The 15,085-nt window shown below is 40.7% G+C and overlaps 1 protein-coding gene across 3 annotated transcripts in view; it reads right to left on the reverse strand.

Moving 5' to 3' along the window:
- PINX1 (PIN2 (TERF1) interacting telomerase inhibitor 1) overlaps positions 1 to 11,657 on the reverse strand; it is a 94,182-nt gene extending 82,525 nt beyond the window's left edge. For all 3 annotated transcript variants that reach the window (XM_021698853.1, XM_044912568.1, XM_044912569.1), the window contains exons 1-4: positions 11,521 to 11,657; positions 5,272 to 5,381; positions 3,483 to 3,575; positions 1,910 to 1,988 (exon numbers count right to left, since the gene is read on the reverse strand). In XM_021698853.1, coding sequence (XP_021554528.1) covers positions 1,910 to 1,988; positions 3,483 to 3,575; positions 5,272 to 5,381; positions 11,521 to 11,539 — 301 coding nt within the window. In that variant the 5' untranslated portion in view covers positions 11,540 to 11,657. The remainder of the gene's footprint in view (positions 1 to 1,909; positions 1,989 to 3,482; positions 3,576 to 5,271; positions 5,382 to 11,520) is intronic.
- Positions 11,658 to 15,085: the final 3,428 nt, after the last annotated feature.

Raw genomic sequence — 15,085 nt, forward strand, 5'->3', positions numbered from 1 at the left:
TAATTTTACCAATTACCAGCATATCCTGCTAGCTCCCTCCTAAGCAGGGATTGTCCCATACAGCTACATATCCTCACGTCTAACTCAGGATCCAGCACACAGCTCAACAAATGTTTGCTGAACTTGGTTACTTTTTAATTTCATTCCACAAAGTTCTTCCTCCTTCAATTTAACAAACATCTTTTGACAGTTTACTACAAGCCAAATATTGTGCACGGGGAACAGAAAGAAATTCCTTATAAAAATGTTTGCAGAATACAACTCAACAACAAAAAACCCCAATTCTCAAAGGGGCAAAGGAATTGAAGACAATTTTCCAAAGACAGAAATAGCCAGCAAGTATATGAAAAGATGTTGAACATAACTAGTCACTAGGGAAATGCAAATCAAAACCATAATGAGATATCACCTCACACCCATCAGGATGTCTGCTATCAAAAACAAAACAAAACAAAACAAAAGCAAACCACATAAAATCAAAAACCCAGAAAATAACAAGTGTTGGCAAGAATATGGAGAAACTGGAAGCCTTGTGTACCGTTGGTGTGAATGTAAAATGGTGTAGCCATTATAGAAAATACTATGGCAGTTCCTCAAAAACTTAAAAATAGAATCTCATTACCATGAGATTCAGCAATCCCACTTTTAGATATATACCCAAAAGAACTGAAAGCAGGGACTTGAAGAGACATTTATACATTCATGTTCACAGCAGCATTATTCACAATAGCCAAGGAGTACAACCCAAGTGTCCACTGAAGGATGAATGAGAAACAAAGTGTGGTCTATACATACAATGAAATACTACTGAGCCTTAAAAGGAAGGAAATGGTACAACATGGATGAACCTTGACAACATTAAGTAAAATAATCCAGACATAAAAGGACAGATACTGTATGATTCCACTTATATGAGGTATCAAGAGTAGTCAAATTCAGAGACCGAAAGTAGAATGGCTGCCAAAGCTTGAGAGAAAGAATAGGAAGTTAGTATTTAATGGGGAAAGAGTTTCAGTTTTACAAGATGAAAGGTTTTATGGATGGATGGTGTTGGTGGTTGCACAACAGTGTGAATGTACTTAATGTCACTGTTCTGTACACTTAAAAATGGTTAAGACGGTTAACTTTATGTTATATATATATTTTACCACTATTCTTTAAATATCTGTTTGCAGAAGAGCTAACAGTCTAGATTTCATCAATGAATATCCAGCACAATTAACTGAAGTTATGTCCTTGCCTTCCAAAGAGCCATGTGACAAAAATGTCCCTTAACCTCTAAAATTAGACCAAAGACCCGAAAGTTTGAGGCCTACACCATCCATGCCCTTCCCCTCAGCAGTATTATCTGTTAATTTAATATGGAATGCTCAATATTCAATTGTTTCATTTCCAGTTCTCAGGCCTTAGATATACAATTTCTAGTACCGAGCCCTTGTAACAAATTTTACTATATACCTGAGCATTTTGAATTTCTGACATATATTCAAAACACAATAAATTTCACTAGGCAGAATCAGTACCAAAAAGGCTTTTCTATTAAGCCTTTGCTGGCTGCTGGTTTGTGGCCCCACTCGGTATTTCTTGCTTTGTATTTTTTTTTCTTGTTTTATATTTTAAAAACAAGTTTTTAGTCACACTCAAGATCCCTGAAAGATCACTTTACTATTTGAGGTTGTAAACTGAACGGATTTATCTTGCCATTCTCAAACACTGGGAAAAAAGTGTTTGCTTTTAATGGTGAGAGCACCATTAAAATGTATACAGAAAGGACTATTTATAAGAGCTTCAATCAATTAACTTTCAGATATATTATGCTTACAGTAAAAAGAGTTAATAAAAATGTTTTAAATTAAGACATTATGTCTTCTATAAATCGAATGAATAACAAAGCAAAGGTTTTTCCTACCTGTTGTTTCCTGCCCATGGCAAGTGTTCAGCTCAGCCAGAAGCTGGTTAAAATCATCCTGATGAGCAATCCAGTTATCCTGAAAACACCCAAAAAAGCAATTAAAGGCAAGCCTGTTGTTTACATACACTGGTTGAGATAAGATATATTTTAGAATCAAGGAAATTAGAATTTAGAATCTGGTTGTTAATGTGAAATTTTAAATGTTTCATCAAAATATTATGTTACAAATTTGAATGAAGAAATAATATAAATTTGAAATGTAATTTATCTATATTAATATGAAAAATAGGCTTTGGGGTGCTTGGGTGGCTCAGCTGGTTAAGCATCCAACTCTTGATTTAGGCTTGGGTCATGATCTCAGCGTTGTGAGACTGAGCCCCGTGAAGGGCTCCACACACAGCGGGGAGTCTGCTTGAGACTCTCTCTCTCCCTCTGCACCCACCCGCCCTGCCGTGCACACACACACTCTCTTTCTCATAAATAAATCTTTTAAAAAAATTCAAAATTTAAAAAAATTTTTAAAAATGGACTTCTTGGAAGATTAAGTCCTGATTTCAAATGTGGATAACTTATCAACAGTCCACTTATAATCAAATTATCAACAGGTAACCTCTGTGCTAAATATTAAAATAAAGGAAATAAAGTTATTATTTTTCTCCCACTATGGGAATATTATGTAGGTCAAAGGGAAAAAAGTAGTGACAGACTTCAGGGCTCTCTTCTTTGCTCCTCTGCACTGAAAATATTTTGCCCAATTCTATTTGCTCACGTCAACCCCAATTTTATAAAACAACACTGAGGAAGGGAGCAGGAAAGACTCCCAAGTTCCCTGGATCAGTGAGCACCCTCGTAAGGTGGTGCTAATACATTCATTATAACAAAAACAATCAGACTTTAAAAGAGAATGGGTATCTCCAAAACAATCTGAACCAATGGAAGCAAGGTATCAATGTAGGAATTTGCCTCATACACACTTTTTAAGAATGCTGAAGGTTAAGGCATATTAAATAGGTTTACTGGGCAATGCTTCTCCTAAAAAATTAAGTGTATCCATACATCTATCTCTCAAAGCATCAGTATGTAAGGGGAAATGTGAATAAATTCAACCACTGAATACCAACAGTCAGAAACAGATAACTGGACAGATAAAGGTCACCACTTTCTTGCAGAAAAAACTTAGTTTCTTTCTGAAACTAAACACCACCAACTTTTAATAACATAAGCAAATATCAGAACACAGGTAAAGATGAAAATGCCTTTCTGTACTGAAATGAGTACAAAATTATAAATATTCCATAAAAAGAATATTTTTTTCAAAGTTCAGCAATAAAACGAATTTGGATCTCTTAGACATAAGCAAGTAAAGAATCCCATAAGGACAACAAGGCAAGGTGAAGGCATGTGATGTGATGAAGAGCCCGCTTAGTTATGGGCTCTTTAGTTAACCACACCATGGAGGATACACACTTGAATAGTTGAAAACTGATCAATTTGATTGGATTAAAGTGTTTATATTTATAAAAAAGCAAATTGTGCAAAGAAAACCCCCAGTAGACACACTGTTGCTCACTTCATTATTGATCGTAGCTCCAAGTCCCAGGTGGTTATTTTTAACTTGAACTTTAATATGATCTGTGGCTCCTTGCTCCTGAGCCCCTAAACCCTGTGGAGATCAACAAAAGAGAGTTAGCATTTTTATCAAGTATCAAGACAGATCGCATCTTTCCTCCTTTATCAACCGTTCGATTAATTATTAAATATCCAGGAGTGAGGCACTATCCTTACCCTCAAAGAAGACACAGTCTAATGGATTCTTATAAAGTATGTCTGTAATACCAATACACTCAAAACAATGAACGCTACTTCTCCAATCTGACACTCACTTCATGGCCCATGTAAACACTACCGAGAACAGGCCTTTCTGTGATGCTCAAAATCAGAGCACTACCACCAAACTAATGGAAGCCCATTAGAGATATTACAACTCTATGGCTCTCTCCATTAAATAATTTTATAAAACAACACTGAGAAAGTGGGGAGAGGAGACCAAGTCCCCTGCATCAATTAACACTCATGTGTAAGGCGTCCCAGGGAAGTTGGGACTGAAGAAACTAAAGGTAACCAGGGTCGCTAAGAGAAAATAAGATGATATAAAAGAGACAGACCTCACAGGACCTTGGAAATTATGGTAGGAATTTGGATTTAATTTTTTAAAACAATGGGAAACCACTGAACTTCTATGCAAGGGAATGCCACAATCTAATTTCTGTACTTTAAAAGGTACTGTGGCTGTTGTTTGGCAAACGGCCCAGAGGTAGAAAAGGAGGGAGGGAAGCAGCTGTGAGGCTGCAGCAGTGATTGGGGCAAGAGATGAGGACGATGTGTGGCCCAGGATGGGGCCCTGCGGGGAGAGGAGTAATGACTGGGGAGGCGAGAAGTGAGAGACGTACAGGAACCAGGCAGGCCCATTTGCAAAAATGGGGAAGACTTGAGAAGGAAAAGACTGGCGGGGGTGGGGGAGGGTGGGGGGTGGATCAAGAGTTTTCTAACAAAAATGATAAACCTGAGATGCTTACTCAAGTAGAAATGCCAAGCAGGCTGGTGAATTTACAACTGTGGAGCTCAGAGGACATTTCTGGACCAGATGTAGAAAAGTCCTCAGAATTCAGACAATTCCAAGCATGGTCTAGAATGAAAGAGCTCACCTGAGCAGAGTACAGAAAAAGCCTGGGGCTGAACCCTGAGGAGCTCCAAAGCACAAAAGCCTGGAGGAGGAAAAGCCAGCAACACATTTAGGAGTGGCCAGTGAGGGAGAAGGAAAAAACAGAGAGGAGGGCAGTATTGTAGAAGCCGAGAAAGAAGTACTTCAAGAATAGTCAATTATGTCCAATGCTGCTAAGGGACTGAGTAACGTGAGAACAAAAAAGGATCCACTGGATTTGTCAACAAGGTCATTAAAGACCCTCACAAGAACCATTTAAATACAAAGGTATCAGTAGAAATTCTATTTCAGTTGGGAATAAATGGCAGTGTGAGGAAAATGAAAAAATGTGTATTCTAAGCTATAAAGGGGAACAAAGTATTACTCTTAGCAATATAGAACAATGATGGTTAAGTATGATTCTAAGTGCAGCTAATTAAAAGGTACAATTTATGAAAGACGCCAATCACGGCAGTTTAAATGATAAAGAGAATTGACATCTATGTTCAATTCTAACTTTATCATTACAATTTAGTTCTTTCTCCAGAATCACTTATTGATCTAAAACATAAATTTCTCCCAGTCTCCGAAGAAAGATGCATCCTCCTGATTTGCCTTTTTGCATGGCTCCAATTTCTTTTGCTCTTCTCCAACGTACCTTTCCTTTAGACCACCCCATCTTCTCTAGCATCCTCTGGCCAAATTTGGAATCGTCATTGCTCCACGCAGTGTTTCTTGGATCCACAGCCCACTTCTGCTTCCGCCGCCCTAGAAGTGACAAAGTATTTCATCAGCAATCTATCTTTCAAACCTGGAAAATACAACACAAATACACACAAAACCTAATACATACACATATACTTGCAAAAAATGTGACAAACAATGTTTTATTAGCTACAGATACTGGATTCAGCATTCAACGAAATATCATCAGATTGGATCACTTACCCTGGTCTTCCCAATAATTGTATATTCTCAATATACAAATTGGCCTTAGAATAACAATGTTCCCTCCATATGTGACAAACAGAAATACATGATAAGCCATCAGCTGGCCTTCAGCACTCAGCGAAAGGCAGCATCTGAAAGCACCTGTCAACACGCGTGTCACCACCACCACGAGCAGCAACCACTGCAGCTTTCTTTGCCAGACAGCACGTACCAAATGCTATCCATGCACTGTATTCAGTTTGCACAGGGACCCAATGAGGATGGATATTTTGATCTCCATTTTTCAGATGAGGAAATCTGAGGCTTAGACAAAGAAATGTGCCTAATGCCCCCAAGCAAAAATCAGAGCCTCCATACAAAGCAAGGTTCAGGTGACGTCAAAGCTTATATTCTTAATCCAGTCATTATGATCTTGGGGAGAGTCAACCGTACCCTCCACACACATGATCTACAGATATTCATGATACGATCCCTTGTCATTCAAATGCCCTAAAGCCACATGATCCCTTTTCTGAACTTCCAGTATAAATTATCTGCTTCTTTTCTGGCATTTAACTCACATTCTTCTGTATTGTGGCTATTTATATCCATCTCTGATGTTTTCTATTAGACCATCATCAACTTATGGCTCATATTTGCGTGTTATTCTTTTTTATGTTTCATTGCAAGAAGTAGAAAACACTGTACTCATAGCAGGCACTATGTGTATGGGTGTATGAGTGAAATGGAGAAAAGAAAGCAAAAAAGGAGACAAGAGGAAAGGAAGATAGGAAGGAACATAGTTAAGGGAACTGCTTTGAATCTCTTAAGTATTTTTAAAATGCATATCAATAACTGACCATTAGGAACTCAAATTTGTCACTGTAGGTTTTTTTTAAGATTTTATTTATCGAGAGAGAGCATGAGAGAGAGAGGCACTCCAGGATCATGACCTAAGCCAAAGGCAGATGCTTAACCGATTGAGCCGCCAGGTGCCCCTATCGCTGTAGTTTTAAGGAAGATTACTGCACAGATACAGAACCTCAAAAGTTCACAGAACAAGAACATGAAGCCCCAAAGTAAATTGTGGAATTTGCAGGTCAAGTGTCATTATTACTCACCTACTGCAGCAACCAAAGCACAGTATGTCACTATCAACAACAGCCTGGTAACTTAGTCTGTCCATTCTTTCTCCCTTCCTTCCTTCCTCCCTCCTTCCCTCCCTCTCTCCCTCCCTCTTTCCCTACCTCCCTCTCTCCTTCTTTAAGAAAGGCAGACAGCCATGTGCAGCAACCCCATTTACATGTGTCTGGAGTCTTAAAAGCTTGACTACCCCACGTCCTCCTACAAATGGACCTTGAGAGCTTGTTTGGAGGTTCTAGCAGGGGAGCACAGCTACTCTTATACCCTTGACCAAAGAAAGGCCCTCTTTATCCCTCCTCTATCGGGGAAGGTCATCCTCTTCCACCTAGCATACAGCTTCGACCTAGCACACGGCTTAGGGAGGGACACACATGGAGCAGTGAGGAAGGGGACACCGACCTAGCCAGCCGATCAGCCCAATCAACTCTGGCGATCAATAGGGTAACAGATGTCACAGCTGGATCATCTTCACAACATAATTTAAAAGTAACACAACTTCAAGTCAGAGGGCTCACTGTATTACATGTAAAATCAATAGAGACCCAAACTATACACATCGTAGCAAAAATAATTGAACCTTTTACTAGCATGTAGAAAAAGGCTACTTATGAAGCAAAACAAATCTACAGTTTTACAGGAGAAGGGTAACCTAAAAATGCTAACCATGACTAAGTTACTACTTTACCTATCTTAGCAAATATACAGCATAATGTTGCCTCTGCTAATGAACAACATGCCAGATATGAGCCTCGTTAACCAGTGTTCTCTCTGTGAAGCTGCTTACTGGTGTGTGTCAGAATTCATGTCTCTATTCAGTAGTGCTTGCCAGGGTGTTCTCAATAGGGCTTACACAAAGGGGACATTTTTCAGAATAAATGAGACCACCCTTTGCAATAAGAACTCCAACAGTTTATGTTACATATGTTTATACAGCAGACTAGAGTGTTTATACCAAAGATCCCAAAGGTCAGTTCCTCTTCCCTGCAGAAATGTCAGGTATCCTCAACCAATGGGGTAGGACAGGGTTTCCCCAATGAGGACATTAAATTGGGGGGGGAGGGGGCACTTCCCATTAAAATAAAAAAGGGCAATAATGGGTGAAACAAAATTCAATAGTGTTCCATATTAGAGACTTTCCCAGAATGGTTAATACGCAGATGTGTAGATCCTCTAGGGCAAAGCAGGCATGCCATGTTTCCCAAATTTATTTGCTCAGAACCCTACTTCCTTGAAACACTCTCTGGCTCCAGTGCTAGAGAAGTTTCCAGGTTTGGGAAATCGGGGAAGGAAAAGACTGTCACTGGTCTGTTCATACTGGATCAACATTTACATGTGCTTTGTTATTTTTTTTTTAATTTATTATTATTTTTTATTATTATGTTCAAGTGCTTTGATATTCTTATTCCGCAGTTACTCTGTGCTTAAACGTCAGCTTTGCTAACTCTATGTGCAGAACAGAACATAGTAGGCCTCACTGCTATCCTTCAAAAGGCTTGCTTACAAGGTTGGCACCTTGGCTGGGAACTTGGGTTTCAGGACGGTTCCCAGCATTCTCAGAATTCATGAAGGGCTCATCATGCCTGTTTATACAAACAGTATGGTTTATACTGAATACCTGGCTTTCCTTCTGGGAGTCTGGAATTTTGGTACATGCCAAGCAGAGCCTGCCTACATGACCAGCCCCCAGTAAACATGACACCAGTTCCTAACAAACTTCCCTGGTTTGCAACACTTCACAAGCGTTGTCACAACTCATACTGGGGTAATTAAGCGTGTCCTGTGTGACTCCACTGAGGGAGGACTCTGGAAGCTTGTGTCTGGTTTCCCTTGGACTTAGCTCCATGTACCTTTTCCATTTGCTGATTCTTTAGCTGTAATAAATCTTAGCCATGAGTACAACTTTCTGCTGAGTCCTATGTCCTGAATCCAAACAAATCACTGAATCTGAGATGGTCTTGGGGATGCCTGACACTATGTGGAACAGCAGTGTGAGAGTAGAGCACCCTGAATCTACAGAATCACTGCTTAGTTCCTCTAGCAGGGACTCCTATTTGAAGATCTAACTGTAGTTGATTCCATCAGGACACTTTCAGGATAACCCCAATAAACAACCCTCCATATAACAGCTTTAAGAGACTTCACTTTTCAATCACTCCATGCCTAATACCACCTGGCTTACGCCAGGATTCAGCTTACTCTGAAAGGTGTGTTGAGTTCCAAGAGTCAGGGACAGAAGTTTTGTCTTTTTTTTCTTTTTCAAAGGACACTTTGAGATATTCCATGTATTCCTTTTAAAAATTCAAGACATATTCAAAATTAAAGAAACTGCAGTATAAAATCTTAATGCAATGAGCATTAAAATCCATTAACTAGAGTGTGATTTGACTACACATATGATGATTGAAGTATCAAAAACTGATCTCAAAAAGGAAAGAATCTATAAAAAAAGTAATAACTTGAGGGGCGCCTGGGTGGCTCAGGGGTTGAGTGTCTGCCTTCAGCTCAGGTCATGATCCCAGGGTCCTGGGATCGAGCCCCACATCAGGCTCCCTGCTCAGCGGGAAGCCTGCTTCTCCCTCTCCCATTCCCCCTTCTTGTGTTCCCTCTCTCGCTGTCTCTCTCTCCATCAAATAAATAAAATCTTAAAAAAAAAAAAAGTAATAACTTGATAAAAATCCGGGTCTAAAACTCCAAATGATGTAATGACTGGGAGGTGAGATCAATAAATTAAATTCTTGTCTTACATAGGGGGAGGTTTATGTAAGCTAGATTTCTTGTCTTGCATAAGGAAGTCCCAAGAAAATAACACTTGATATCACAGAAATACTAAATAAAAATATTTTTGAGAAACAAAAAGAAAACTACTAGATTTTAAAAATAGGATAAGTGCCTATGGCGAAAATAAAATAAAATATAGTCCATATGGCAAGGGAAAACAAAGGAAATAGCATGCTTAATGAATTGAAAATGTTCACTGATGTTAAGTGGGGGAGAAAACAAAACTATACCTACAGAATTACCCCAATTTTATAAACTATCAGAAAAAATAATTGCTAGGCACTGAAATTATGAGACTAGGACTTTTCTTTGCTCCTATTTTCTTACTTCTAAAATAAGAACACCAGTCCTGGGGTGCCTGGGTGGCTCAGTCGGTTGAGCATCTGACTCTTGGTTTTGGCTCAGGTCATGATTTCAGGGTCCAGAGATATTGCTCCATACTCGGCGGGGAGTCTGCTTGAGATTCTCTCCCTCTCCCTCTGCCTAAACACCCCACCCAACCCCGCGCGCTCTCTCTCTCTCAATAAATAAATCTTTAAAAAAATAAGAACACCAGTCCTAAATATCTAATCACAAGGGATGCCGAAGACATAAACTTAGCAAGTTATTTTAAAAGACAACACAAAGTATCAATATTATCATGGCAAAGATTTGAAAATTTGGAGTCAGGGTAGGAAGAGAAGAACTGAAAATATTCTCTGAAATTATGCAATTCGAATTACTGATGTCTACAAACAGCATTTCACACCTGTATAAAAGGCATTTCATACTCTGAAATGTTTTCATGTTCACCATCTCATTGATTTTTAAGCCAACCTAGTAATGAAGATAATAAGTTTTTTAATAGCCCCGCAGAAATTGATCATGGAAAGAGACATAAATGAATAGCAGAGGCAGGGCCAATGTGCATGCTGAATTAAGCATACATCAGAGAAATTAAAACCAGAAGAGATTCTAGCAGTCCTAGTTTCACAAATGAAGAAACAGAGCCCATATAGTCACAGTCTAAAACATATGCTTTTCTATAAGTCCCTATTAAAAAACAATAGGAAACTGCTGGCCCAGTGACAAAAAGGTAAAGACACAGTGATAACTAGATGAATTTGTCACTTTCTAGCTCAACGACTCGGGGCAAATTATTTTCCTCTGAACCTGGATTTCAGCCCCCGTAAAATTGGAACGGTGCCTTACCCCTTGCGTTTGTGCTCCCTTTCTCCAACCTACTTAGATAAGAGAATGCTGACAGCATTTATTTCATAGAATCCCTGTGTGGCTGCTATTGGCCTGTTAAACAAGCCGTTTCTGCTCGTTGCTCACTATACACTTCAAAAAGTCACGGGCCGGCTTTTCATGACAAAGCACGACTGCCACCTAGTGGCAGGCATAGCTACAAATACCGCTCAGAAGTCAAATCGCCTCTCCCGAGCGAGGGAATTAATGAACTTCATAAAGTGAAGATAAATGTCAAAGGCAAAAAGCAGGGCGCGGCGTTGCAGCCAACACTTCTGTCATGCAAGAATGTTAACAATTTCAACTAAGTCCAAACCGTCAGTCTTACTTAGACTCACTCATTAGTCCTGCATTCCCTAAAAAAGGTTAACTTCTTGTGTTTGATGCTTCTAAACCCCTTGCTTTTCTTTCTCTGGATTCAATAAATCTTCGAGAACGGGATTTCACTGCCTGAAGAGACTCTGCTGGCCCAACCGCCTCTTTTTAACCAGAAGAAGCTGAGGCCCGGCGAAGTGAAAGAACAGCTCAGGGTTTGCCCGGTCCGCGTCCTGGCTCCCATTTGAACCCACCGCGTGCGTGCCCAGACCTGAGCGTAAGGACAAGAGTCCCACGTTTACACTCGCAGTCTCTTTCACTAGTAGACCGGTAGCTAACTTCTGGGGAAGGCTGGGCTGGGAAATCTCCGCGGCAGGCAGGGCGAGCCGAACCGGGCTTCCCCGTCCCCCGGTATCCCCCGCCCCGTTGAGCGCCGGCGACCCGCACCCCGCGCCACTCGGTCCGGCCGGGCGCGTCACCTGGAACCTTCACCCTCGCGCCCTCCACTCACGCTCTGCCAGCATCGACATGTCGAGAGCCTGGGCCGCCGCGAGTCTCCGGACCTGAGCGGTGGCGGCTACCGAGCAATCGGCTCGCGAAGAAGCTAGAACCACGGGACTCGCAAACCGGTGGACAGCAGCGGCCAGGGCGCGTGCTGGTGACGTTAGTGATGTGCGACCGGCCCTGGACCACGTGGCGGCGAGGGGGCGGGACGCGGACGTTCTGGGGGCGGGGCGAAGAAGTTTTGGGAGGTGAGGGAGCGCGGACGCCCTGGGGAAGAGGTCGGAGGTCTCCGGAACTAAAGCCGGTGGAGAGAAGGGTATGCGTTCATTCGCTTGAGCAAGTGCCTGTACTAAATGATTGGTTATACGTAAACCCTTTCTAAGAGTGGCTGCCACAGGGCAAGCGCTCAGTAGGGTTACCTGTATCATTCTCAGTATTGATTACTAAATGCCAAGTATGGTGCTTTCTGGAAATAAAACATGAACTCTGCCTTCGGTTAGCTCACAGTCTCATGAGGAAAGAGACATGTAAACAACAGCCCTTAGGGCCGTCAGCGTTTTAAAACGGTGTGTATGAGGAGTTTGAGAAACTCACCTGGAGGGGAAGACCTTGCACTATGGTGCCCTACCCCCTGAGATAGAGCAATAGGTAAAGTAGATATCTATCTATGGGATCCCAAATTAAGAAGATAACTAAATGTGGCAAAAATTTTGTCTCTAACATGATATCTTCGACAAGACTAAGTTGTTTTGTTTCTTCTTTTATAACGTGCACTCTGGAACTTTGCCTTTATGGTAATCATCTCTCTATCCATATACCAACACCTAGCAAAATAATTTGAGTATGGTATGGGCTCTATAGCCATCTGTGAATTTTAACTGAAGTGTCTCAGTCTCCAGGGGAGTTCTAATGAAATTCTGGCAGTGAGAATCTTGGACAGATAGGAAGGACATCTTCACAGGTGACTGACTCTCCAGTGAACTTCAGGTGATAGTATAGATAGAAGTCTTAGCCCCCACAAGTAGAACATAAAGGAAGCAGCCAGGTGCCACGAAACGCCGTGTAAAGGACTAGATTCCTGTTCTAGATGAATTTGCCCTTTAACGAGGAGTCTAGACAAACAAGGTTAGCTTCTCTAGTTTCATAAAAATCAGAAAAAGACAAAAGAATAGTTACCACTATTAGTGAATACCCGGGAGCTGGGCGGAGTGAGGAGATGCAAAATTAATGGAATTTTTATAGCTAAGTCAGGGAGCCATAAATTGTGCCACGGAGAACAGGATTAAAGTAGGGAGTTGGACTTGCAAAAAATTAGAAAGGCAGGATGACCCAAGTCTTTGGATAATTAGCTGATCTGTCCGATGAGACAAGAGAAAATAGAAGGTAGTTACATAAGTGTGGACAATAGTGAATTGAAAAGAAAGTCAAAATTTTCAAGCACCACATTTGTTGGTATATGATTGTAGGAAGACGGTTTTGTCTCTTGGATGGTCAGAAAGATTGAGACAAGTTTGCAACACTGCTGCCATCTCCAGGTGATAGATGGTCAGAACTAAACTGAGATTGTTAAGTGTGGCAGTGAATGGCAAGGAATGGTTGTGCCTTGTAATTTGGTGAGCTGCCTTTCCTGGAAATGTTCAGTCAGAGGCCACACAGGAATCCTATAGAAGGTATTCTGCATTTGGGTGAATGCAGGATAGACTAATGGTGTCCTAGGTTTTTTCCAACTCCAGCATTTCTTGTGCCTATGAAAAATCTATGAAGATTATCTACTGTCAAGTGTGGGATTTTAGAAAAATGTGTAGAATTCTATTTATATGTTTTAAGTTGTCAGCTGGGAATGAATACTGTGCTTTTAAAAATAAGGTGATTCAGTATAAGACATTCAGTCTTATTCTTCAGTCTCTTTCTTGGCAGACCCTCTCAGAGTAGTGCTTCTCAACCTTTAATGTGCGTGTGAATCATCTGAGGATCTTATTAAGATGCAGTTTCTGGTTCAGCAGGTCTGGGATAGGGCCAGAAATTCTGCATTTCTAACAAGCTTCCAAGGATGTGGGTGCTGATGATCTACAGACCTTACTTTGTGCAGCAGGCCATCAAACAACCAAAGGTATAAATGAACTCGGGATTAAAATATACTTTTTTCTTCTTTTCAAGAAAAGTTCTGTATGAAGAACACCTTTAGTTAAGGTTGACAGATGCTTTCAATATACTTCAAAGACCGGAACCTAGAAGGTTCAGAGATCTGACTTGAGTCTGACCTAGTCCCCTGCTTTCAGGCAAGCAAAGACCAAGATCAGAGACAGATGATTGCTACTTCTTTTCTTTAGCTCTGGCAAATCGCAATCAATCCCCCACCCCCCACCACTCCACATGCATACAATTGTAAAAGCTAGTTACACATTCTGTACAATTGCAAAAAGGAATTCTTATATGTTGTACTACATCGTTATACTATATGTCAGATACAGCACTAAAATTTTTATCTATAAAAGAAATAGAACTGAATCTTGCCAGTTAAACTTAGCTCATTCCTAAGAGGCACCAGGCCGATACAATGCAGGAACAAAAAAAAAGCAGAAAACATAATAGAGTCTAAATTCTGCTACCGGCTTGCAGTATGATCTTGGACAAGTCATTCACCCCTTTTGATATCACTCATCCAATCTATGAAAAAAGGATGATCACGGAAATTATTTCCAGGTCTGAAGGACTCTCATAAAATTAATCAGAAAATCGTAAGTCAGTGATATGGGCATTAAAGGGAATATAATACAATATTTAAGAGCTTGGATTCGGAAGCCAGACTTCCTGGGTTCAAATTTTAGCTCTGTCACTTACTAGCTTTGGTAACCTGCTGTGTATTTTGGGCAGATTACTTTACCTCCCCCTTCTTCTATTAAGACGAATAATGAGATGATACATGTCAAGTGCTTAAAATGGCATCTGGCACATAGAAAGCACTCAATACAGTACTCAATAAAGCATTGTTATAATTTTAAAGGAAACAGAGGTTAGAATGATTATTTCAACAGATATTTATTGTTTCAGACAGTGTGCTCACTGCTGGAGTTACAAAGGTGAACAAAACATCATGACCCCTATCCTCATTGAGTTTGCAGAGAAGACAGACATTAATCACATACATAAATATAAAATTAGACCTGAGATAAATGCTGGAGAGAAAAAGACATGAGGCTAGGACAGAATATAAGAGGGGAGTTAACTTAGGAGAATTCAAGAAATCTTCCACAAGGAAGTGAGAAGTCTACAGCACGTAGGAGGCCAAAGGCGCGATTGTCCTCTCCAAACTGAACCCAGAGAGTCTGGAACTTGAACAAACCAGGGAGACTAACAACCATAAGCAGTCAGTGGCCAATGTCTTCATCGTTTGTGACCACTTGTACACCGTCAACAGCTACTCATCACCTGACACCACTCTCAGCTTTGCTTATGCCACAGGCCTGGGGCACAGCAAGGCCCTGACTGTCCCACTCAAGAACCGTACAGCAGCATCGTTGACTATGACCTGCTGGAGAAGAAGCTCTGTGCCTGGGACAACTTCAGCATGG

Source organism: Neomonachus schauinslandi, chromosome 2 (assembly GCF_002201575.2).
Source record: "Neomonachus schauinslandi chromosome 2, ASM220157v2, whole genome shotgun sequence".
In the NCBI taxonomy this organism is placed as follows: Eukaryota; Metazoa; Chordata; class Mammalia; order Carnivora; family Phocidae; genus Neomonachus; species Neomonachus schauinslandi.